The 27,572-nt window shown below is 42.4% G+C and overlaps 1 protein-coding gene across 1 annotated transcript in view; it reads right to left on the bottom strand.

Annotated features, from left to right (window-relative positions):
• swap70b (switching B cell complex subunit SWAP70b) overlaps nt 1-27,572 on the bottom strand; it is a 137,021-nt gene that overhangs the window by 49,477 nt on the left and 59,972 nt on the right. Inside the window, exons 5-6 of the mRNA XM_043705901.2 lie at nt 11,303-11,449; nt 3,475-3,583 (exon numbers count right to left, since the gene is read on the bottom strand). Of these exons, the coding sequence (XP_043561836.1) occupies nt 3,475-3,583; nt 11,303-11,449 (256 nt within the window). The remainder of the gene's footprint in view (nt 1-3,474; nt 3,584-11,302; nt 11,450-27,572) is intronic.

Raw genomic sequence — 27,572 nt, 5'->3', positions numbered from 1 at the left:
CACGCCCTCCACCTCCTCCATGATTTTCGCTTTCCCGGTCCTCAACGCCTTATCTTCACCATTGACATCCAGTCCCTGTACACCTCCATCCCCCATCACGAAGGACTCAAAGCCCTCCGCTTCTTCCTTTCCCGCCGTACCAACCAGTACCCTTCCACTGAAACCCTCCTTCGACTGACTGAACTGGTCCTCACCCTGAACAATTTTTCTTTCCAATCCTCCCACTTCCTCCAAACCAAAGGAGTAGCCATGGGCACCCGCATGGGCCCCAGCTATGCCTGCCTCTTCGTAGGATATGGGGAACAGTCCATCTTCCACAGCTACACTGGCACCACCCCCCACCTTTTCCTCCGCTACATCGATAACTGTGTCGGCGCTGCCTCGTGCTCCCACGAGGAAGTTGAACAGTTCATCCACTTTACCAACACCTTCCACCCCGACCTCAAATTTACCTGGACCGTCTCAGACTCCTCCCTCCCCTTCCTAGACCTTTCCATTTCTATCTCGGGCGACCGAATCAACACGGACATTTGCTATAAACCGACTGACTCCCACAGCTACCGAGACTACACCACCTCCCACCCTTCCCCCTGTAAAAACGCCATCCCATATTCCCAATTCCTTCGTCTCCGCCGCATCTGCTCCCAGGGGGACCAGTTCCAAATCCGTACAACCCAGATGGCTTCCTTCTTCAAGGACCGCAATTTCCCCCCAGACATGGTCAACGAAGCCCTCCACTGCATCTCTCCCACTTCCCGCTCCTCCGCCCTTGAGCCCCGCCCCTCCAACCGCCACCAGGACAGAACTCCACTGGTCCTCACCTACCACTCCACCAACCTCCATGTACAGTGGATCATCCGCCGTCATTTCCGCCACCTCCAAACAGACCCCACCACCAAGGATATATTTCCCTCCCCTCCCCTATCAGCGTTCCGAAAAGACCACTCCCTCCGTGACTCCCTCGTCAGGTCCACACCCCCCACCAACCCAACCTCCACTCCCGGCACCTTCCCCTGCAACCGCAAGAAATGCAAAACTTGCGCCCATACCTCCCCCCTTACTTCCCTCCAAGGCCCCAAGGGATACTTCCATATCCGCCACAAATTCACCTGCACCTCCACACACATCATCTATTGCATCTGCTGCACCCGATGTGGCCTCCTCTATACTGGGGAGACAGGCCGCCTATTTGCGGAACGGTTCAGAGAACACCTCTGAGACACTCGGACCAACCAACCCAACCACCCTGTGGCTCAACACTTCAACTCCCCCTCCCACTCCACCAAGGACATGCAGGTCCTTGGACTCCTCCATCGCCAGACCACAACAACACGACGGTTGGAGGAAGAGCGCCTCATCTTCCGCCTAGGAACCCTCCAACCACAAGGGATGAACTCAGATTTCTCCAGTTTCCTCATTTCCCCTTCCCCCACCTTGTCTCAGTTAAATCCTTTGAACTCAGCACCGCCTTCCTAACCTGCAATCTTCTTCCTGACCTCTCCGCCCCCACCCCACTCCGGCCTTTCACCCTCACCTTGACCTCTTTCCACCTATCGCATTTCCAACGCCCCTCCCCCAAGTCCCTCCTCCCTACCTTTTATCTTAGTCTGCTGGACACACTTTCCTCATTCCTGAAGAAGGGCATATGCCCGAAATGTCGATTCTCCTGTTCCTTGGATGCTGCCTGACCTGCTGCGCTTTTCCAGCAACACATTTTCAGCTGTATTCATATTCACCTTTAGTTGACTCAAGTGTTCTCAGATAAGGTAACTTTGAAGTTTACTACTGTTGTGGTGTAGTATCAGTTAATCTGTACAAACTAAAGTCTGACAGACAGCAACAAAATAAATTCTTCAGTATGGGTTGTGGGATAAGCACTGGCAGGACACAAAGAATACCCCTACCTTCATCACATTGTGTCAAGGCATCTTTTTCATCCATCCAAGATGACAAAAAGGGCCATTATTGATTTAAAGTTTTATCCAAAAATTGACATCTTCATTAGTGCAGAATTCCCTCAGTACTAAATTACTAGAGCCATTAATTTCCTTTCTTTTGAGTGATATTCATTGGTATTAAATAATATAACACTTGTATTAGCAAAAAAAAATTGAGGAATTTGAAATTGAGAGATTTGAGCCCATGAATTTTTGAGTCGGCAGTGGGAATACTACTTCTGAACCATGCTTGATATTATGGTCATGTCTAGACTGTCTTTGTTGACTTGTCTCATCTATCCAGCATTTTGTTGCTAATACAACTGTACTTGGCCAGGTGCATCTAGATAGCCTTACCACCCCAACAAGATTTAAGAGGAAAATAACTTGTGTTTACTGCATTCCTGTGATGTTTGAATTGAACGGAATTGAATTTATTGTCACGTGTACCGAGGCACAGTGAAAAGCTTTGTCTTGCGAGCAATACAGGCAGATCACATAGTTAAGTAGCATAGGTAAGTAAATAATAGGTAAACAGCAGCAAAAACAAAAATTGATAATTTAATACTAATTAATATCACTCAAATTGAAACTAAATTAATGGCTCCAGTAGAATACACTTGATTAAAACCTCCTTCAATTTGAGTGTGCATACCAACTGAACTGTAAATAGTAAATAACGGACTGCTCTTCATATATGTCTAATTCAACCTAGGGCAACAAATTGAAATATTATAGAATGAAGATGGATATTGTATTAATCGCTGACATTAGAAACTGTCAATGCATTTAATAAATCTTAGATGTCTCACAACTAAGTTGTATGATATATTGTATGCATTAAAAACAGATCAATGACAAATAGTTCATTTTCTCATCTATTTTCATTGTTTTTGCAGGCCAGAGGTGGGGATATTCACTCATCATGAATGGTGCAGAATATTGTGCAATCATATTTCAGGTGCTAAAACAGCTCCAACTCAAAATTCTTGACAAAATCTAAGACAATGCTGCCAACTAGATTGGCACCCCATCTAACCCCCTATCAGCATTCACTCCCTCCCCGACCAATGCACAGCATCAATTGTGTGAACCATCTATGAAGCAGCCATTCACGAAGGCTTCTTTGGCAGCACCCTTCAAATACACGACCTCTACCACTTAAACATACGGAAACACCAACATTTGTAAGTTCTCCTTTACCACACCATCCTGACTTGAACTATCAAATTGTTCTTTCACAATCGCTTGGTTAAAGACCTGGAACTCCCTTACTAACAGGGTACCTATACTGCACGGACTGCAGTGGTTCAAAAGGTTGTCTCTCCACCATCTATACACAGGCAATCAGGAAAGGATGATAATACTTGCTTAGCCTGTTATGCCTACATCCTGTGAACAGATTGTCAAAAATATGGTACACAATACATTGGATTTGTTTTGGGGACAGCACATTCTGATTCATACAAGATTGGCCATTAATTGCCTCTGTGTTTAGGAACATTGTAGAAGCTTGGATATAAAAATTTGTCCTTACCTTGGATCCATTCTTGTTTCTTCTTCTTGTCGGATGCGCTAATTTCAAAACTTTTGTCAGCGCATTTGATCATCAAGAGGCATTTCCTTCCGTCTTTATCTGGTAGAGACTGCAATGGAAATCGAATAATTCTATTTTCACAATCTAATTACCTTTTCAGACAAACGTACATACATTTTGTACATCAGGGCTTCATACCAATACTAAAATACACTGAAATTTCTGATGTTTTCCATATTTGCTCCAGAGAACATCTTCTGTATACAATATTTTTAAAATATCATTGGCCTCAAATGGCTCATATGATCATGAACATTACCCTACAAGTACCAGGCATTTCCTGATTTAATTACCTGATTGAACTAAGATAGGAAAGCTTTGGAATCAGCAGGAAGTCATCAGGCACACTGCAAATAGCTGGCAGTCTGATGGGGCACACTTCCTTCGAGCAGTTATCAGATTATTAACGTGATGCCACTGCTGCACTATTAGAGATGGGTGATGCTAAACTAGAGGGATGAAAGAAAATTGTACACAGAACAGCCATTCACAACTACAGGATGCTAATCTTATTCACACCAATGGGATTACTTTATGAAGTGTATTACTATTGTTATGTTGCAAACTTCCAGACAGCACTGTGCCATAATCAGGAGATGGAATGGCTGGCTCATTAACCTACTTTTGTATTGTTGACCGAGGGAGCAAACCTGACTCATCCCTGTAGATGGCATCACCCACCTCTAACAGTGCAGCAGTGAAGATTAGATTACTTACAGTGTGGAAACAGTCCCTTCGGCCCAACAAGTCTACACCGACTCTCCAAAGAGCAACCCGCACAGACCCATTCCCCTACATTTACCCCTTCACTTGACACTATGGACAATTTAGCATGGCCAATTCACCTAAGCTGCACATTTTTGGACTGTGGGAGGAAACCGGAGCACCCGGAGGAAATGCATGCAGACACGGGGAGAACGTGTAAACTCCACACAGACAGTTGCCTGAGGCGGGAATTGAACCCGGCTCTCTGGCGCTGTGAGACAGCAGTGCTAACCATTGTGCCACCGTGCTGCCCATAAAGTGGCATCATGTTTATGGTCAAATCACAGAAGGTGTACCCCAAAGTGCCACCGCTTTGTGGGTGTGCCTGAGGACTTCATTCTAATTCTAAAACTTCCTATCTTAGCTCAAATCCTTCAATCTTCAAAATGGCACAGTAAGGCCTTGCACATCTATCCTAATGGCTAGACAGTAACTAGATTTATATTTATTAAACATTTATATTAAAGCTTACTTCAATACAATATCCTCTTGCTAATACACTGAAGGCTCAACCTACATTATGTGTTCAAGTCCTGGAATAGGGAATATTAGAACAAACCTCTACTAACAATAAAATGATTGAATAACACAGAAGATAACTTAATTCTTATAAGGTGATTCATGAAGAGAACATGACCAGAAATGGTTCCGTTAACATAAACTATTTTGATAAACTATTTACAGCAAAGTGCTACATAGTAACAGTAACCTTTATAAATCACACAAGTTAAGATTTCACTCCGAACAGAAATCTTGTTGCAGAGATAGAGGGCACGTTAAAAGTTGACAGTTGATTTCAATTAGATTTCACGTGAACACAGATATGCGGTGGTTATCAGAATAAACAAGTCATACCAACAGAGAAATTAATGAAAAGCACAGACAGTCTCCAAGGATACTGCTATCATTACGTCCATGAGTCTTATAGATTAAAAGAAATTCTGCTTTTCAAATCAAACCAAAAGATTTCTAAAGTTAAGAGCTAAGTAGGCCTTCAAAGCTGAGAAACAAGAAGTGTTAACAGTTGGATGCTTAAGACAATTGAGAGGCTCAATTTCAGCAAAACTAAAGAACTGACTTCAGAAAGAAAGGAGGAGGATATGCCCCTATCTACATTAATGGAGCTGAGGTGGAAGGATCGAGTGAGTCAGAGACCCCTTCCACCCCAGTAATACTCTTTTCCAACCTCTTCCATCAGACAGAAGATACAGCAGCTTAACCACACATACAGTCATAGATATGTACAGCATGGAAACAGACCCTTCGGTCCAACCTGTCCATTCCGACCAAATATCCCAACCCAATCTCATCCCACCTGCCAGCACCCGGCCCATATCCCTCCAAACCCTTCCTATTCATATACCCATCCAAATGCCTCTTAAATGTTGCAATTGTACCAGCCTCCACCACATCCTGGCAGCTCATTCCATTCACGTACCACCCTCTGCGTGAAAAAGTTGCCCCTTAGGTCTCTTTTATATCTTCCCCCTCTTACCCTAAACCTATGCCCTATAGTTCTGGACTCCCCCACCCCAGGGAAATGACTTTGTCTATTTATCCTATCCATGCCCCTCAATTTCGTAAACCTCTATAAGGTCACCCCTCAGCCTCCCACGCTTCTGGGAAAACAGCCCCAGCCTGTTCAGCATCTCCCTATAGCTCAAATCCTCCAACCCTGGCAACATCCTTGTAAATCTTTTCTGAACCCTTTCAAGTTTCACAACATCTTTCCGATAGGAAGGAGACCAAACTTTCATGCAATATTCTAACAGTGGCCTAACCAATGTCCAGTACAGCCGCAACATGACCTCCCAACTCCTGTACTCAATACTCTGACCAATAAAGGAAAGCATACCAAACGCCTTCTTCACTATCCTATCTACCTGTGACTCCACTTTCAAGGAGCTATGAACCTGCACTCCAAGGTCTCTTTGTTCAGCAACACTCCCTAGGACCTTACCATTAAGTGTATAAGTCCTGCTAAGATTTGCTTTCCCAAAATGCAGCACCTCGCATTTATCTGAATTAAATTCCATCTGCCATTTCTCAGCCCATTGGCCCATCTGGTCAAGATCTTGTTGTAATCTGAGGTAACCCTCTTCGCTGTCCACTACACCTCCAATTTTGGTGTCATCTGCAAACTTACTAACTGTACCTCTTATGCTAGCTTCAAAAGCATTTATGTAAATGACAAAAAGTAGAAAACCAAGCGCCAATCCTTGTGGCACTCCACTGGTCACAGGCCTCCAGTCTGAAAAACAACCTTCCATCTCCACCCTCTGTCTTCTAGCTTTGAGCCAGTTCTGTATCCAAATGGCTAGTTTTCTCTGTATTCCATGAGATCTAACCTTGCTAATCAGTCTCCCATGGGGAACCTTGTCGAATGCCTTACTGAAGTCCATATCGATCACATCTACTGCTCTGCCTTCATCAATCCTCTTTGTTACTTCTTCAAAAAAACTCAATCAAGTTTGTGAGACATGATTTCCCATGCACAAAGCCATGTTGACTATCCCTAATCAGTCCTTACCTTTCCAAACACATGTACATCCTGTCCCTCAGGATTCCCTCCAACAACTTGCCCACCACTGAGGTCAGGCTCATACTATTAAGTTCACGAATGACTTCTTCTCTGCTACTATTAGACAGTTGAATGGATCTCTCTAATTTAAAAATCTAATATTGATCTTGCTTATGTGTAACCACCTGTGCAGTCTTAACCTTGTATGCCTCACTCTTTCTAAAGACCCAATCATCTATTTGCCCTTGTATGTTATAATCTGCCAGTACTACACACGAAGCAAAACTTTACACTGTACTTAGGTACATGTGACAACAATAAACCAAAACAAGTCAATTGTTCTTTCATTCATTTATATTCACCACTAGCTAGCTAGACCACCATTTATTACTAATCGCTAATTGCCATGTGAAGGAGGTAATGAGCTGCTGTCTTCAACTGCCACAGCCCTTTGAGTATAGGACCTGGTGTTCTATCCAGTTTAGTCTTTGAAGCAGTTTGATACAATGGAGTAGCTTGCTAGACACTTTCAGAGGGCAGTTAAGAGTCAACCGCATTGCTGTGGAGTCAAATGTAATCAGACCAGGCAAGGATGCAGGCTTCCTTCTCTCCAGGACATTAGTGAACCAGATGATTTTTTTAAGACCATTGACAATGGTTACATGGTTACCATTATTATATCTTTTAAGTCCAGATTTTATTCAATTAAAATGTCATCATCTGCCATGGTGGAATACAACCTATGCCCCAAGCCTGAGGTTCTGGAGAACATGTCCCAGTGACCTCAACACCACCTTCCAGTCGGCTCAAACTTAACCCTAAAGATTTAACAACATAATCCAGATTAATTCAGTTGTGTGAAGGGGACATGATTCAATACCTTTCTCACACAGATGATGGACGAAGTCTGGAATGTAATACCTAAGAGTTCAGTGGAAACTGGTTTACCTGAAACATTCAAAGGGGATGTTGATTGGTATATGCTAAGGAAGAATATGTAAGGTGATGGGGAAGAGACAAGGGGACAACATTAGATGAGGTTAGGGACCAATTGGTGTTCTTTAGCACTGTAACAATTCTTTGACATGAGTGGCACAGTGGCCCAGTGGTTAGCACTGTTGCCTCACAGAGCCAGGGTTCGATTCCAGCCTCAGGCAACTGTCTGTGTGGAGTTTGCATGTTCTCCCTGCGCGGGTTTCTGCTGGATACTCTGGTTTCCTCCCAGAGTCCAAACATGTTCAGGTGAGGTGGATTGGCCATGCTAAATTGCCCTGTGGTGTCCAAGCTAGATGTATCAGCCATGATTAATATGGGGCTGCAAGAATGGAATGGGATGCTCTTTGAAGAGTCGGTGCAGACACAATGGGCCAAACAGCTTCAATCTGCCATATACGGATTCTATGGCAGTTCAGCACATAACAGAGAGTTATGTACGATTGAGGACGCTGTCTTGAGGATGAGATTTTAAAATGATGTCCTGCTAGTTCTCTCAGGTGCACAAGATAGATTTTGATATCAATATTCAATGCAAAGGGGAGTGCTCTCAAAGTCCAGTCAATGTTTCTCCCTGAAATCAATATCCTTCAATTAGCTGGTTACCTCATTGTTGCTTGTGTACCCTTGTGTTACATTCGCTGTTGCATTTCCCTACATTACAACAGTGACTCCACCTCAAAAGTTGGTTCCTGGCTGGGAAGTGCCTGAGGTCATAACCATGAAAGCTGTGAAAATGTTTTTCCACAATGTGTAATAGCTCATGACTGAAAAACTGAAAGCTATTGAAGCAATCATATTGCAGTGCTGAGAGATCATTCAAGTTCAAGGTTAATTATTTCATAATGAGAAACAAAGGGAGAAAACAACAATTTAACTTGGAGAATGATTTCAAATGGATCCTTGGATTTCTCTCAACTCATTTCGAACATCATAGGGAAAGATCCCTCATTCAAATATTTCTTCATTTGATAAAATCACAAATAAGAGGAGTACGCCATTCAGTCTATCATTCCTGTTCCATCATTCTGTAAGATCATGGCTGATCTGATTGCAGCTTTAATGCCATATTCTGTCTCCTTATTATCCTCAACTCCCCAGTCAACCAAAATAGTGTTTAATTCAACCTTGGATATAAATACACAATTGCCCAGCCTCCACTGTTCAGTGAAAGGGAACTCCAAATGTAATGACACGTTGAGTAGCAATTCTTCCTAATTTAGAGATACTTGTCTTAAAACTGTGCTTCCTAGTTCTAGATTCCAATATGAGAGGAAATATCAAGATCTCAGAAGATTGTGTTTATGTTTCAATAAGATCACCTCCCATCCTCTGAAATCCAAATGACCATAGGTACAAAACTGCTCATCACACAACAAGCCCTTCAACCCAATCAGCCAGGTGATTGTTCTCTGTACAGTTTCCAAAGCACGCATACCCTTTCTTCAGTAAGGAGGCCAAAATTGTGCACAGTATAGCTGTTCCAAGACTTCTTTAGTTTTATACTTAATTTTGCCGAAGAATGAGCCAACAGATAAGTGGATTGTGATCCCACTGAAACTTTTCAATTGAAAGATCATTGGCACTATGCACCTCTTGTTTATTAGCAGTGTTGAAGAGATCAGAATCATCCCTCCTTCATTTGTTTACAAAACATTAACAGGATTTGGACCAATATAAAGCTGTTGAGTTGGGCAGCCATCACCACAGTTGTTACACTTGGTTTGTCAGAAAGAAATTTAAATGATATGGAGCAAATGGTGAACAGAACTAACTATATCCCTTCAACATGTTTACTTCCAGCTGCAAACCTAAAGACAAGGGAAAGGAATTTGAAAGCAGCATGGAAGAGGGTAGGAAAGAATCTTTTCCCACAATGTGCCTCAAACATTTGTGGTTGAAAGGGTTGTATTCAAATTCAATTTTAATCCTGAACCCCATTTAAATTATATTATACAATACTCAATATGAAAGTTCAGCTTGTAACATGTTTTAAGAAACAGCTATTCATGTCCAGGTATCTGGGAGATGGGTATGTCTGCTTCTCACTGTAGAAGCAGTGTGTTCTCGACAGGAGCTCAGGGAAGCAGAGCAGACACCAAGCAGAGGCCAAGATAGAGCATGCGAAAACAGGAACACAGCATGCCTCTGCTTCATACTCACGTGCTCACTTTGGTTCATCTAGCCTGAACAGTTGCCCCACATGGGTGGCACGGTGATTCAGTGGTTAGCACTACTGCTTCACAGTGCCAGGGACCCAGGTTCAATTCCAGCCTCGGGCGACTGCACATTCTCTCAGTGTCTGCGTGGGTTTCCTCCACATGCTCTGGTTTCCTCCCACATCCAGAGATGTGTAGGTTAGGTGAATTGGCCATGCTAAATTACCCATAGTGTTCAGGGATGTGTAGGTTAGGTGCATTAGTCAGGGGCAAATATAGGATAATAGGGCAGGGAAATGGGTGTATGTGGGTTACTCCAAAGAGTCGGGGTGGACTTGTTGGGCCAAAGGGCCTGTTTCCACACTATAGGGATTCTATTCTTTGATTCTAACATTCCCCCACCTAAAAGGCCAGCCCAGTATTATGGTCCCCCTGGACACTCAGGGATCAACGAATCTTAACTTGAGGACCATTGCTCCAGGACACAGTGGGTATGTTTGTGTAGAGTTCAGAGAGTTAGTTCTGATGGTTGGGTGGTGTGTTTGCAATGGAATGTGATGCCAACAGTGGGGCTAAATTCCCACATGGGAACTGAGGTTACCATGAAGGACGCTGCTTGTCAACCTCTCCCTTCATCTGAGGCATGGTAACTCTCAGATTAAAGCACCACCGGTCATCATGCTCTAAGGAGAGAGCAGCCCTATGGCCCAGTTGGACAATGACAACTTTGTTTCTTGGCTACTAATTCAGAAATCTGGTTTGATACTTCAGATATGAATGAGAGTTCAAATCCCACCTTGCCTGTTTATGAATTCAGAATCAGTTCAAAACAAAAAAGAAAATTCAGGAAATTAATTTTAAAACTAATACAAGAAATTGTTTGATTGTTGTAAAAATACTGCAACTTCACTAATGTGACAGAAGTTTGCTGACCTTACCCTGTCTGGCCCATGTGACCTCAGGCTAGTATTGCAACTTCTGGTTGGAAGCAACCTTGGTGGTTTGCAGCGTAGCACACATATGTTACTGCACTTGATTTCCCATTTTCTAATCTTATCAACTAGTAAGCTCATTTAACATTTAGTTTTTGTAATAGTTAGGATATCTCATGTCTTAAACATTTAATCTATTGCATTTATTGTTGTGCAACACTGAATTTGATAAATATAGCAGACATTAAACATATTGGCAACAGAATAACAAAACTCAGCGCTAACCACTTGGGGGTTTTACAGTGCTAGCACTTTCAAACAAAATGCAAACTTAGCTCTATTTCTGCTCCTTGGCTTCTTTTAGTCACAAGCAGTTTATGATATTTAGGTCCATTTACCTCCACGTAGCATCTGGAGCTCAATAAAATATCTCCTTTCTTCTCTTTAAGATCTTCACCAACATAATACGAAATTATATCAGGTTTCAGTAAAAACCAACGCTCATTCCAGTTCTTCCTTTTGTGTCCTTTTTTCCACAGGTAACCCTAATTAAAAGATAACAATTCACCGTGAATTTGAACAAATAAGACTGTTAGCTACAATTAACACTAATGGGATTGAAGGCAAATCACTGAGCTCGTATTCCAGTGAAAGACCGAATATTGGAAGGAAGTGACAAACTATCAAAGGCTTTATTGTGGGGCTAAGATAACACATTTGCTGATGACGTAAAAGATTGGTGTATATAAAACTAAGAAACATTGATAGATTAGTTGAGTGCTCAAAACTGCAACAGATGGACGAATATTTTTTTAAAAAACAAAAGAGGTCGGTCATGTTTGACCGAACATGTGTAAATCTGAACACTTCTTGAATGCTGAAAAGCTAGGAACAATGGACATTCAAAAAGTTTTAGGTTTGTATAAATAGTTGGATATTGAGAGGGACAGAGAAAGTGAGACACCTTGAAGATCATAGGTTCTTGAAGGGTGCAGGAGGGGTATGGTGGTAAAGAACACATATTGAACACATAAGAATGCACATAAACTAATACAAAATCAATCCTATTAAAAATAAAATGTGGACACTAGCTCAATTAACAACATTAAATCTTACACTGTTAAATTCTTCATGTAAAGGTATATAGAACAAAGACAGGCAAATAGAGTTAAATCACTGTTCAACTATGATCACTGAATGATAGAACAGTTTTGAGGGGCTGAATGTCTTCTTTCAGCACCCATGTTCCAAGAACTATTAATCATGTAGATTGAACAAAAAGTACCACAAGCAGCTCCAGACAAGGGGCACCAGAAATTCAAGAATTATTCTCCCGAAATATAAGTACAACTGGAAAAGTCAGTGAAGAAGAACAGGATAACTTTATTAAGTTTTTAGATGCATAGAAGAGTTACGGCACAGAAAAAAGCCGTATAGCCCATTGTTTCCGCACAATCAGAGAAAGAAAAACTTTAAAGCAAACCATCTCTCCACTCCAATCCCAGCTTCAAGTAGCTATCCGCAGTCTTGCAAGTTACAGTGACTTAGGTGCAGATCCAGGTACCTTTTATATAGATTGAGGGTTTCTGTCTCAATCATCAAAATAAGCAGCCATTTCTAGGCAGCCAGAATCTTTTGGGTGAAAAGTTTCCCTATGCTCCTTCTAATTATTTTCCCAATCACCTTAAGTCTGTGCCCCCCAGTAAATTAACTTCTTTAGGGGAAACAGGTCTTTCCTATCCATTCTATTTACGCCTTTCAAAGATTTGTATGTATATTAAAGCATTCCCCAGCTCTCTCTACTCTAAGAAAACAACCCGAGCTACAATTTTGAAGGCCTGGCAATATTTTGGTAAAATATCCTCTGTGCTCTCTCTAGAACAATTTAGTCTTCCATATAATGCAGTGACCAGAACTATACACAATTTCCAGCTGCAGTCTAATCAGCATTTTATACAGTACCAGTGCTGCTTTTGTATTCTAAACCACATCCAATAACAAAAAGCATTTAATATGTGTTCTTTACCACTATGCCTGTCCGACACCCTTCAAGAATCTGTGGACATGCTTTCCAAGGTGTCTCACATTCTCTACCCTTCTCAACCTGCTCCAGTTTATGTAATGCATTTCCCAGCTTTGTTTGTTCTACAGTCCAAGTACATTACCTCACACTTCTCTGGACTGAATTCCATTTGCCTCTTTCCACCTACTCAACCAAATCATTGGTATCATTTTGGAATCAACATCTACTCTTCACTGTCGACAGTCAATTTCTGTGTCAGCTGCAAATTTCCCGGCCAGGTCTCCCACAGATAAGCCCAAATAATTAAAATGTAAAAAGTGCAAAGCATCCAACACTGAACCCTATGGTACACCACTGGAAACAGCTTCCCATTGCAAAGACATTCATCCTTAACATTACCCTTCTCTTCTGGTCATTGAACCAGTATTGGATTTAATTCACCACATAATGGCTTTTTACTTTTTTGACTTGTCTACCTTGTGGGATCTTATCAAATGCCTTATTAAACAACAACCACATAAACACATTCACTGCATTATCCCCAGCAGTCTGAAATGTGCTTTCCAACACAAAGATCCACCATTGATGCTGTAATTGTCAAAATCAGTAGAGTATTGTCGCACAAGGTAACAGATTGAGACTGCAAACCTGAGACTTTTCAAATATATACCCCTCCTCCCAACATTTTAAGCAATAATTTTCCACATTGACCATTATCTTGATGGCATCCACTGTTCTTCCGAGAATAGACCAATTCTAGAATATAATTAGTAGAATTGCAAACCTGAGGTTTGAATAAACACTTCAGAGACATGAACTCAAATGCCACTATGATACATAGTTAACATGTATTCAATGAGTTCATAAACCTGGAATGTAATGTTTGTCTCATGAATAATTACCACAAATCTGCCAGATTATTGTTAAAACTGACCTAATGCATCACTGACCCTCAGGGAAGGAAATCTGCTATCCTTATATGTTCTGGCCTACTTATGACTTCAGAACCATAGCAATGGCCTACAGGTCAGTCAGAGTTACATCATATCATTATAGAAAGGTCAAAAAATAAAACTGCTGGTCCAATCAAGTTTCAGATCAAGTTTCACACCCAAAATGATGATAAAGGGAGATTCAGCAATGATAAGCTATGGAAAGACAGCGGAGATTCTCTCTTATTGGAAACATCATTGCCTGGTACTTGTGTTACACTAACATATCTTGTCACTCATTAGCCTGAATCGGAATGTTGTCCACAAGCAGCAAGACCTAAACATACCTGCTTCAGTATTTGTGGAGTCACAAATGGTACTGATACTTTTCAATCATCATCATACTTCTACACTTGTGACCTTATATGATGAAGAGATGGTAATTGGTGAAGCAACTAAAGTTGGCTGAGCTTAGCACATTAACCCGAGGGACACATGCAGTTATTTACTGGGTTAAAGATGTTTGGCTTCCAATGACCAGAATCATTTTTCTTTTGCACAAGCAATGACTCTAACCAATGAAGATATTTCCCTCAATCCCTCATTCTGCCTCCTACAGCAAACTCGTAGGTTGTAGCAGGTTTCGCTCCCTAACTGGATACTCAATTTCTTGTACTCCATTAGTTATTTCACCAATACTAACAGTATTCTGAAGGACAAGGTACTTCTGAGACATTCTGAAGCTGAACTGGAATTTGGAATCCAAAATGACCATTAATACTTATTCTCTGCTTCAACTTGATTTTAACAGCCAATCTCACCTGTACAAACTATGTACAGCCACACGGAGAGGGATCTATAAAATGGCTAATTGGAATTTCATGCACACAACAATGTGTACACTTTACAAATTAATTCATAAATAAGAATCAGTATGTGGCAAAATGAATTGCTACTTACAGCTAAGGAATTCAGCTAACTTCTAAAAAAAATTGATCATGCAATTTGTATCCATGGTAATACTTAGTAAATATTGTCAGAAGGTCACAGTTAACAGGGTAAAAAAAAGACAATCACCCAGCTAGTTCTGTGCATTAAAGTATCAGGCAACTGATATGTTACATTTCCACATTGGGCACAACTGAAAAAAATCAAGTGCAATTTGTGCTAGATTACAAATCACTTGCTGTTGTAATAGATTTGAATAATCAATAAAGTAAACTTCTCCAACCATTGGAAATAGGGAGAACAATACAATAAATTGTGAGCACTGCTGAAAAGCATACATGCCTTCAAAATTGGTAATTGTGTCCACAATTCGTTTACTTTAGCGATGGAAACGAGTAGGTATAAGGCGGGGCAAGAGTTGTTGCTGGGGGAAAGGCAATTATGTTGCGATTAGACAAGATTTAGGATGCACAGGTTGGGGAAGGAAACTGCAGGGGATGGGCACAATTGAAATGTGGAGTTTATTCAAGGTACAGCTACTGTATGTCCTTGATATGTATGTACTTGTCAGGCAGGGAGGAAGTGGTCAAGCGTGGGAGCCATAGTTAACAAAAGAAGTTGAATCTCTTGTCAAGAGGAGAAAGTCATCTTATGCTAGGATGAGACACGAAGGCTCAGTTAGGGCATTTGAGAGTTATACGTTAGCCAGGGAAGACCTATAGAGAGAGTGAAGGTGATCCAGGAGGGGACATGAGAAGTCTTTGGCAGATAGGATCAAGGAAAACCTCTAAAGCTTTCAATAGGTATATCAGTAATAAAAGAATGACTAAAGAAAGATTAGGGCCAAACAAGGGTAGTAGTGGGAAGTTGTGTGTGGAGCCCAATGAGATAGGGGAAGCGTTAGATGAATATTTTTCGTCAGTATTCACACTGGAAAAAGACTGCTGTCGAGAAGAATACTGAGATACAGGCTACTAGACTAGACGGGATTAAGGTTCACATGGAAGAGGTGTTAGCAATTCTGGAAAATGTGAAAATAGGTAAGTCCCCTGGACTGGATGGGATGTATCCTAGGATTCTCTGGGAAGCCAGGGAGGAGATTACACAGCCTTTGGCTTTGATTTTTATGTCATCGTTGTCTACAGGAATAGTGCCAGAAGACTGGAAGATAGCAAATGTTGTCCACTTGTTCAAAAATGGGAGTAGAGACAACCCTAGTAATTATAGACCAATGAACCTTACTTTGGTTGTGGGTAAAGTATTGGAAAATGTTATGTTATAAGAGATAGGATTTATAATCATCTAGAAAGGAATATGTTGATTAGGGATACTCAACATGGTTTTGTGAAGGGTAGATCGTGCCTCACAAACCTTAGAGTTCTTTGAGATGATGACCAAATAGGTGGATGAGGATAAAGCAGTTGATATGGTGTATATGGATTTCAGCAAGACGTGTCACAGAAAGCTATTGCACAAAATATGGAGGCATGGGATTGAGGGTAATTTAGTGGTGTGGAACAGAAATTGGCTAGCTGTAAGAAGACAGAGGGTGGCGGTTGATGGGGAATATTCATCCTAAAGTTCAGTTACTAGTGGTGTACCGCAAGGATCTGTTTTTGGTCCATTACTGTTTGTCATTTTTAAAAATGACCTGGATGAGGGCATAGAAGGATGGGTTAGTAAATTTGTGGATGACACTAAGGTCGGTGGAGTTGTGGATGGTGCCAAAGGAAGTTGCAGATTACAGAGAGTCATAGATAAGCTGCAAAGCTGGGCAGAGAGATGGCAAATGGAGTTTAATGTGGAAAAGTGTGAGGTGATTCACTTTGGAAGGAGCAACAGGAATAAAGAGTACTGGGCTAATAGATTCTTGGCAGTGTAGATGAGCAGAGAGATCTCGGTGTCCAGGTACATAGATCCTTCAAAGTTGCCAACCTGGTTGATAGGGTTGTTAAGAAGGTATACAGTGTGTTAGCTTTTATTGGGAGAGGGATTGAGTTTTGGAGCCACGAGGTCATGTTGCAGCTGTATAAAACTCTTGTGTTGCCGCACCTGGAGTATTGCGTACAGTTCTGGCCACCGCATTACAGGAAGGATGTGGATGCTTTGGAAAGGGTTCAGAGGAGGTTTACAAGGATGTTGGCTCGTATGGAGCGAAGATCTTATGAGGAAAGGCTGAGGGTCTTGAGGCTGTTTTCATTAGAGAGAAGAAGGTTGATAGATGATTTAATGAGACATATAAGATAATCAGAGGGTTAGTTAGATTCTCTAACTATCTAACTAACCCTCTGATTATCTTATATGTCTCATTAAGCCATCTATCAACTTTCTTCTCTCTAATGAAAACAGCCTCAAGACCCTCAGCCTTTCCTCATAAGATCTTCCCTCCATATAAGCCAACATCCTAGTAAAGTTAGGTAGGGTAGACAGTAAGAGTCTTTTTCCTCGGATGGGGAGGGCTAGCACAAGGGATCATGACGTTAAATTGAGGGGCGATAGATATAGGACAAATGTCAGAGGTAGTTTCTTTACTCAGTGTAATAGGGACGTGGAATGCACTGCCTGCAACAATAATGGACTCACCAATTTTAAGGGCATTTAAATGGCAATTGGATAAACATATGAATGAAAATGGAATAGTGTAGGGTAGATAGGCTTCAGATTATTTTACAGGTTGGCGCAACATAGAGGGCTGCAGGACCTGCAGTGTGCTGTAATGTTCTATGTTCTATTACCCATTGTTATCAATTGTTTCTTATAAAGTCATATGCAAGGAAACACTCTTCAGCCCAACTTGTCCACACCGACCATGTTCCCAAACTAAACTAGTCCCACCGTGTTTGGTCCTTATATCTCCAAACCTTTCCTATTCATGTACATGTCCAAATATCTTTTAAATGTTGTAACACTACCTGAATCCACTACTTCCTCTCAGTTTAATCCACACACTAACTACGCTGTGTAAAAAAGTTACCCCTCATGTCCCTTTTTATTCATTCTCTTTTCACTTTAAAAATACGTCCCTCAGTTTTGACCTCCCACACCTTAGAGGAAAGACCTTTGCTGTTCACCTCATCTATGCTCCTAATGATTTTATAAACCTCTATAAGGTCAACCCTTAACCTCCTGTACTCCAGTGAAAAAAGTTCCAGCATATCCAGACTCTTCCCATAACTTAAAACCTCCAGTCCTGGCAACATACTGGTAAACCTTTTTAGAACCTTTTCCATTTAAAAATATCTTTCCTCTAACAGGGTGACCTCAACTGTGCACAGTACTCACCCAATGTTCTGTACAATCTCAACATGACATCCTAATTCTTATACTCAAAAGGTCTGTTTACCGTGATGTAAATTTCAAAGAATTATACACCTGAACCCCAAGGTCTCACTGTTCTACAACACTACTCAGGGCCCTACTATTTATTGTATAAGTCCTGCCTTTGTTTGTTTTACTAAGATACAATTTCCTTCCTAACTTCGCGATATACTTGATCAGGTCCCAGAGATTTATTTCAGCACTTTATCTTCTCTAACATCTATATTGATTTCCCAGAGTTCTCTAACCTCCATTTCTTTGGTGATAAAGGATATTCTATTCTATACCATAAAAACTGACACGGAATATGTATTTAATATCCTCTTCCATTTCCTGAGGTTCAACACAAAGACGACCTCATTGAGGGCTCTACACTCTCTCTAGTTGCTCTTTGCTCAATATATTTGTAGAATCTCTTTGCATTATCCTTAACCTTATCTGCCAATGCCGTCTCATATCTCCTCTTTGGCTTCCTAATTTCCCTCTTAAAAATGCCCCTACACTTGAATATTCATCAAGAGATTCAGTTGAACCTAGTTTTCTATATCTATGATTTTTTTTTCTTGAACCTCAATATCTTTATTCATTCATTGTTCCCTAGTCTTACCAGCTTTACTTTTCACCAACAGGAACATAATGTCTCTGAACTCTTGTTATCACACTTTTGAAAGCTTTCAGTTGTTGTCTCTTTACCTGTGAACAGTCTACTCCAATCAACTTTTGAAAATTGTCTCATACTATTAAAATTTGCCTTATTCTAATAAAGAACTATAATTTTTATGGAAGGCTTATACATTTCCATAACTATTTTAAAATTAGTAGAATTATGTGTTCCCTCCGAGTCAGAGAACACTTCAGCGGTCCGGGACATTCAACTTCGCACCTTCGGGTGACCATCCTCCAAGGCCGTCTTTGGGACAGGCAATGAAAAGTGGCTGATAGCCAATTCGGTACCCATGGGGAAGGTCTCAACCGGGACCTTGGGTTTATGTCACCCTACAGGTGACCCCATTGCACCACACACACACAAAGTTTGTAGGGTGCATTTGTACTTGCAGAATTACATTTTACTTTGCTCAAAAACTACATGAATCCATGTAAGATTCTGTAAATCCGTTTTTTAGATTAGAATCAGTCTGACCATTGTGGCACAGACAGCCCCACACAGGGAAACTAACACCTTCAATACATTATCTTGGCCGACATGACACCAATTGTTAAAGTTCACTTGAGGATGTAACTTTTTTAAAAACGTTTTGCAATTTACATATGAAAGAACTGAAACCAACACGGTCATTCGAAAACATCAGAGACTTAACAAATGATTTAGGTCTTTTTCAATATATGATTTCAGTTACATCACACTGTAAATGTTTCCTATAAATTGTGTTTTACAATCTTATTCTCCACAATTACCTGATGAAGGAGCAGCACTCCAAAAGATAGTGCTTCCAAATAAATCTGTTGGACTATAACCTGGAGTTATGTGATTTTTAACTTAGAATTTTGATCATTAGTCCCAAAATGTTCCCCTATTAACACTTCAGTCACTTATTCAGCCTTATTTTACAAGAGATCAAGTTTTATTCCTTCTCTCGTGGAATCATTTACATATTGTTAAAGAAAAGTTTCTTGAATACATTTAACAAATTCCTCGCCATCCAAACCTGAATACAATGTCAGTCTCAGTCTATGCCTGGTAAGTTAAAATCCCTTACTGTTGCAGCCCTATTTTTCTTACATCTATCTGAGATTTCTCTACATACCTCTCCGCAGTTTCCCTCTGACTATTGGGAGGCTTATAACGCAATCCCATCAAGATGATCGTCCCTTTTTTATTTCTAATTTCAACCCATATATTTTCACTGGACGATCCCTCAGAAATACCCTCTCTAATTACAGTAGTAATGCTTTCCTGAATCAAAAACACCACTCCCCCTCTTTTCTTGTCTCCCTTTCTAACCTTCTGATAGCATCCAAAACCCAAAACATTGAGTTGCCAGTCCTGTATTTACTTGCATTAAAATTATTAATTGATGTAATAATTAAAAAAAGGTAAGCAGTGCAATTTTAATCACAAAAAAAACATTAACAGATGTCCAGTCCTCGAAGATTATGTAGCCTGATTTTAAATTACTGAAAATGGTAAACATATGGAAATATTTACGAATTTCATTGGTAAACTCTATTCAGCTTTTTAGCAAATTAAATATTTTTAGTACCTTAAACATTTTAAAATGTGCAACTGATGACTTGGTATGGGAAACAAGCCCATATGAGGACACTAAGGATGTAGCCAGATTTGTGGGTGGTAACAGCTACAGAATCAAACCAATGGTGAAATGTATCATATTGAGAACAAATCTCAACTAATCATGTTAATATTAGGCTAATTCTGGAATTAATGCTGCTGCCAGTACAAAATTTATTAACAGAGTTTTAAGAGACACATTAATGAAGCTTTTACCCCAGAAATTAAGTTCATGCAACTGCGTCATTTTTATCACAATGCAAACTAACAACTGGGTACACAGTGGTTTCACCAACACAGAGAGGCAGAAAAAGAGTTCAGCTAGAACAAATATACTCCTTTACTCAATGAAAAAAAAATGTTTTGCATTTAATCTGCCAGGATTTCTCATGCGGATAAAATCATAAAATGCAACGTGTCTCAACAACTGTTGTAAAGGTCACACAATTCATCTCCACTCAGCTATGGAGGTAGTTTAGATAATTAGGAAGCAAAATGTATTAAGAGTAAATTTGGGGTAGCACAGTGGCTCTGTGGTAAGTACTGCTCCCTTAGTGTCAGGGACCTGGGCTCGGTTCCAGCCTCAGGCGACTGTCTGTGTGAAGTTTACACATTCTCCCAGTGTCTGCATGGATTTCCTCCGGGTGCTCTGGTTTTCTCACTCAGTCTAAAGATGTGCAGGTTAGGTGGATTGGATATGCTAAATTGCCCATAGTGCTGAGGGGTGTGCAGACTATTAAATTAGTCATGGGAAATGCGGATCAGGGTGGGCTGCTCTTCAGATGGTCAATGTGGACTTAATAGGCTGAATGTTGTGCTGGAAAAGCGCAGCAGGCCAGGCAGCATCCGAGGAGCAGGAGAAAGTTTCGGGCATAAGCCCTCCCTCAGGAATGAGGCTGGTGTGGCAAGCAGGCTGAGATAAAAGGTGGGGGGGGGATTTTGGGAGAGGGGCTCTGGGAATACGATAGGTGGAAGGAGGTGAGGGTGAGGGTGATAGACCGGAGAGGAGGTGGGGGCGGAGAGGTCAGGAAGATGATTGCAGGTCAAGAGGGCGGTGGTGAATCCAGGGGTTGGGACTGAGATAAGGTGGTGGGAGGGGAAATGAGGAAGCTGGAGAAATCTACATTCATCCTGTGTGGTTGGAGGGTTCCTAGGCGCTCTTCCTCCAGGCGTCGTGTGGCCAGAGTCTGGCGATGGAGGAGGCCAAGGACCTGCATTTCCTTGGCAGAGTTAAAGTGTTCAGCCACGGGGCGGTTGGGTTGGTTGGTGCGGGTGTCCCAGAGGTGTTCCCTGAAACATTCCGCAAGTAGGCAGCCTGTCTCCCCAATGTAGAGGAGGCCACATCGGGTGCAGCGGATACAGGAAATGATGTGTGTGGAGGTGCAGGTGAATTTGCAACGGATATGGAAGGATCCGCCTCACCTTCATCCCCCTACCGGATCAATGTGTTTGACACACGGCTAGACATTGAGCATTTCTTCCGCCGCCTTCGCCTCCGCACCTACTTCTTCAACCAGAATTCTCGCCCATCCTCTGATGACCCCTTCTCCCGCCTCCAACACACCCCATCCACCTGGACACCCAGTGCTGGCCTCTTACCCGCCCTCGATCTCCTCATATCCAACTGCCGCCGCGACATTGACCGCCTCAACCGGTCCACCCCTCTCACCCACTTCAACCTCTCACCCTCACAACGTGCAGCCCTCCACTCCAATCCCAACCTTACCATCAAACCGGCAGACAAGGGAGGTGCAGTGGTAGTTTGCCGCACCGATCGTTACACCGCTGAAGCCAGACACCAACTCGCGGACACCTCCTCCTACTGCCCCCTTGACCATGACTCCACCTCCCATCACCAAACCATCATCTCCCAGACCATCCATAACCTCATCACCTCAGGGGATCTCCCATCCACCGCCTCAAACCTCATAGTCCCACAACCCTGCACCGCCAGTTTCTATCTCCTGCCCAAAATCCACAACCCGACTGTCCCGGCCGACCCATTGTCTCAGCCTGCTCCTGCCCCACTGAACTCATCTCTGCATACCTCGACACTGTCCTGTCCCCCTTAGTCCAAGAACTCCCCGTCCACCTCCTCCATGATTTTCGCTTCCCTGGCCCCCAACGCCTTATCTTCACGATGGACATCCAGTCCCTATACACTTCCATCCGCCATCACGAAGGTCTCCAAGCCCTCCGCTTCTTCCTCTCCCGCACCCAACCAGTACCCTTCCACTGACACCCTCCTTCAACTGACTGAACTGGTCCTCACTCTTAACAACTTCTCCTTCCAATCCTCCCACTTCCTCCAAACCAAAGGAGTTGCCAGGGGCACCCGCATGGATCCCAGCTATGCCTGCCCCTTCGTCGGACATGTGAAACAGTCCATCTTCCGCAGCTACACTGGCACCATCCCCCACCTTTTCCTCCGCTACATCGATGATTGCATTGGTGCTACCTCGTGCTCCCACGAGGAGGTTGAACAGTTCATCCACTTTACTAACACCTTCCACCCCGACCTCAAATTTACCTGGACCATCTCAGACTTCTCCCTCCCCTTCCTAGACCTCTCCATTTCTATCTTGGATGACCGACTCAACACAGACATTTACTACAAACCAACCGACTTACCTAGACTACACCTCCTCCTCCACCCTTCCCCCTGTAAAAACGCCATCCCATATTCCCAATTCCTTCGCCTCTGCTGCATCTGCTCCCAGGAGGACCAATTCCACTAACGAACAGCCAAATGGCCTCCTCCTTCAAAGACCGCAATTTCCCCTCCGACGTGGTCGACGATGCTCTCCACCGCATCTCCTCCACTTCCCGCACCTCCGCCCTTGAACCCCGCCCCTCCAATCGCCATCAGGAAAGAATCCCACTGGTCCTAACCTTCCACCCCACCAACATCCGGATACATCGTATCATCCTCCATCATTTCCGCCACCTCCAAATAGACCCCACCACCAGGGATATAGTTCCCTCCCCATCCCTATCAGCGTTCCGGAGAGACCACTCCCTCCGCGATTCCCTCGTCAGGTCCACACCCCCCACCAACCCAACCTCCACTCTCGGCACCTTCCCCTGCAACCGCAAGAAGTGCAAAACTTGCGCCCAAACCTCCCCCCTCACCTCCCTCCAAGGCCCCAATGGATCCTTCTATATCCGTCGCAAATTCACCTGCATCTCCACACACATCATTTACTGTATCCGCTGCACCCGATGTGGTCTCCTCTATATTGGGTAGACAGGCCGCTTACTTGCGGAATGTTTCAGGGAACACCTCTGGGACACCCGCACCAACCAAACCAACCGCCCCATGGCTGAACGCTAACTCCCCCTCCCACTCTGCCAAGGACATGCAGGTCCTTGACCTCCTCCATCGCTAGACCCTGGCCATATGATGCCTGGAGGAAGAGCGCCTCATCTTCCACCTAGGAACCCTCCAACCACACAGGATGAATGTAGATTTCTCCAGCTTCCTCATTTCCCCTCCCCCACCTTATCTCAGTCCCAACCCCCAAATTCAGCACCGCCCTCTTGACCTGCAATCTTCTTCCCGACCTCTCTACCCCTACCCCCTCTTCGGCCTATCACCGTCACCTCCTTCCACCTATCATATTCCCAGCGCCCCTCCCTCAAAATCCCCCCCCTACCTTTTATCTCACCCACTTGGCACACCAGCCTCATTCCTGAGGGAGGGCTTATGCCCAAAACGTCGATTCGCCTGCTCCTCGGATGCTGCCTGGTCTGCTGCGCTTTTCCAGCTCCACACTTTTCAACTCTGGTCTCCAGCATCTACAGTCCTCACTTTCTCCTCCTTAATGGCTGAGGGGCCTGCTTCCACACTGTTGGGTGTCTATGATTCCATGATTCTACACCAAGATCATGTCTAAAGCTGAGGCCATGCATTCAGATGCCACTCTTGTTTCCTTTCTCACCAATCTAAAACAAACTTCCCTCTAAATGTTAATTTTCATTATTTCCTGCCTTGTCCCCTCTAAATTATTTTTGACCTTGTGCTCACCCAACTTCCCTTCCTGGCCTCATGCTGAGTGATATTTGCAATGGTTCCCATCGCTCGGGTCACATGCCCAACCCTTCATAGACCACTGTAATTCCTCTTGGAAAACAAATTCTATTGTCACCAGCTGTCCAATGACGCAGCCAGAAACTGTGCCATGAGAATGCAGGAGAAAGATATGAAATTAGTTTCCACACATTTGCTGATGACACCCAGTTTGACCTTTCCTCCACCTGTCCCTACCCTTTCACTGGCCCTACTGTGAAGAGTGCTTAGCCATCAATTGACTTGAGCTGTGTTTTTCTCCAGTTAAACATTAGCCGGTCTGAAGTTATTTTTATTGCAAATTCCCAAATCTAGACTCAAGTCATCCGTGGTCACTGAGGCTCTTATCATAGAACGGATTCATGATTTCTCTCCTCACCTTCTTCCTTAAATCCATTTTGTTGGCCAAGCCTTCAGCCGCTTGCTCATTTATATCTATTTATGTTCATGTGAAATACTTAGGACATTTTCGCCATGAATGTGGCCATATAAATGCAAAACATTGCTATTATCATGAAAGCCTGGATTAAACGGGTGACATGAACAACAAGGCAAGAACAACTGTCTATCAACACTGACTGCTGAATCATGCGAATAAGGAGAAGTCCAAATAGAGAACTCCTTCTAGGAAAACTGGGACAGCCTTGAAGGGTCAGATGTCCCACACCTGCTCCTAATTTGTATGTTTGAAAACTAGATCAGAGTACAAAGCTGCCATTTTTCGAAGACATGACAAAAAATAAACTCTTAAGCATCTCTAAAACTTTAACTTGGTGCTCAACTGTTTCAGATGATAAACATTAAAAGAGTTGACACAGAAAGAGAATTCACCCCTGATCAGGATTGAAAAGTGGTTAACACCAATATTTTGCAATGGTAGCACTGATCACAGTATCACTGTCAAGTTCAAAGAGCAGCACGGAACAGAGGGTGGCACAGTGGCATAGTAGTTAGCACTGCTAACTAACAGCACCGGGGACCCAGTAAGATCAGGTGACTGTATGTAGAGTTTGTATATTCTTCCCATGTCTACATTGGTTTCCACTGGGTGCTCCGATTTCCTCCCACAGTTCAAAGATATGCAGGTTAGGTGGATTTGCTATGCTAAATTGCCTATAGCATCCAGTGATTTGTAGACTAGACGTGGATTAGACACAGAAAATGCAGGGTTACAGGGAAAGAGTCCGGGGTTGAGTCTGGGTAGGATGCTCTTCGGAGGGTCGGTGTAGAGTCGATGGGCTGAATTTCCTGCTTCCACTCTGTAGGGATTCTATGATAAACAGCTCAAAATTACCATACTATGCAAGAAATGGTAATCTAGATAGACTTATTTATGAAGTTTTATTTTGGATGAAGCCAAGTCACTCCAGAAATGTTGTTACAAATTCATGGTCAGCTGCAGATACTTTCTCAGGTTCAGTGACATCAGTTACCCCTTACAGGTCACATGCCTCACAAATTCCAAACTTGATTCAGACTACCAAATATCCACTAACAATCCAAGGATGTAACAACTGGTATCACCAATGTAAATTGGATATTGTGTAAGTTGCACATATCTCAAGTGCACTTCTCCAATCTTTTTGAAGGAAAATCATTCTCGAAGATAAGAATGAAACAAGCTGTTTTATTTGTCAGGCAGCACAAACTTAGAGTGCAGTTATAAAAGCTCTTTCTTCATGTGTTAATCATTCATAACAAGATCTACAAACTTGTAAATGGATAGAGATGAATAGTTTATATCTAATCATCATTAAAAACATGACAACAACAACAGATAAATAATTATCCCAGAGTATACAGTATTTCAAACAAGTAATCTGGAGTGAAGGTAGACTCACCTTGATGTAAAATGGTGACATAAAGAGGAGCTCAGAAGACCCAGAAATAGAATTATATGGATGGAGATGAGGAATATGAAGGGCAAGGCTAAGGTGGTGGGGTTAGATTCTAGGCTCCTAACAGTAATTCACTGTTACGCTGAGTATTAAGAAATTATTGGACCTTGTAACAAAAGCATTCTAATAACTGTGGAGAACTTTAATCTTTGTACAGACTGTACCAATCAAGTTGAGAACAACAATCTGGGAAACGGGCTTGCAGTCTTGGAATAATAAGCTGTGGAACCAGAGATGATGGTGCCTTAGTTCTAGTATCATGCAATGAACAGGGCAATCTCATATTAACAGCTTGACTGGGAAAAAGTTATCAAAACATGCTCTTTTAATAACAGTCTCAGCAAGAAACATTTAGCAAGCTAGGAATGGTATTGAGTTAAATAAAAAAAGTTTAGGGGTTTACAAGATGATTAGGGGTTTAGATAGGGTCGACAGTGAGAATCTTTTTCCACGTATGGAGTCAGCTATTACAAGGGGGCATAGCTTTAAATTAAGGGGGGGTAGGTATAGGATAGATGTTAGGGGTAGGTTCTTTACTCAGCGAGTCGTGAGTTCATGGAATGCCCTGCCAGTAGCAGTGGTGGACTCTCCCTCATTATGGGCATTTAAGCGGGCATTGGATAGGCATATGGAGGATAGTGGGCTAGCGTAGGTTAGGTGGGCTTGGATCGGCGCAACATCGAGGGCCGAAGGGCCTGTACTGCGCTGTATTCTTCTATGTTCTATGTTTATTATGTTACAAAGAATGAGAATGAGGAGCATTTAAGAAACCAGCAATGCACAAGAAAATGTTAACAGTGAAAACAGAAGGAGACTAGACTAGCCAGGAAGATAAAAATAGGATCTAAACATTTTTAGAATTATATAAGGACAGTAGTTAAATTAAGAGGCAGGAACAGGAAACCTCATGGGAAATGAGAGAATGATAAAAACTGAGCAATTATTTTATGTTTGTCTTTACAGTAAAAAGACTGATTACATAGTCGAAATAGACAGTGATTTAGGGGCTAATAGGTGTGAGGAAATTAATTATTGCAATAATTCAGGATATCCAACTGGAATGGAACATCATTTATTGTTGGAAACCAAAATAGAGTGACCACTTGTGGCATGTACATGCTAGTCCCAGCCTGGGAGAGAAAGCTTTTTACATGTTTTCTAAATCAATGTCTTCAGATGTCATTATGCACCTCAGTAGCAGGTGGGACTTAAACCTGGGCCTTCTGGAT

Source organism: Chiloscyllium plagiosum, unplaced genomic scaffold, assembly GCF_037043375.1.
Source record: "Chiloscyllium plagiosum isolate Xiang-an unplaced genomic scaffold, Cpla_swu_hap1 HiC_scaffold_18, whole genome shotgun sequence".
NCBI lineage: Eukaryota > Metazoa > Chordata > Chondrichthyes > Orectolobiformes > Hemiscylliidae > Chiloscyllium > Chiloscyllium plagiosum.
This window is presented reverse-complemented; position numbering and strand designations above follow the sequence as displayed.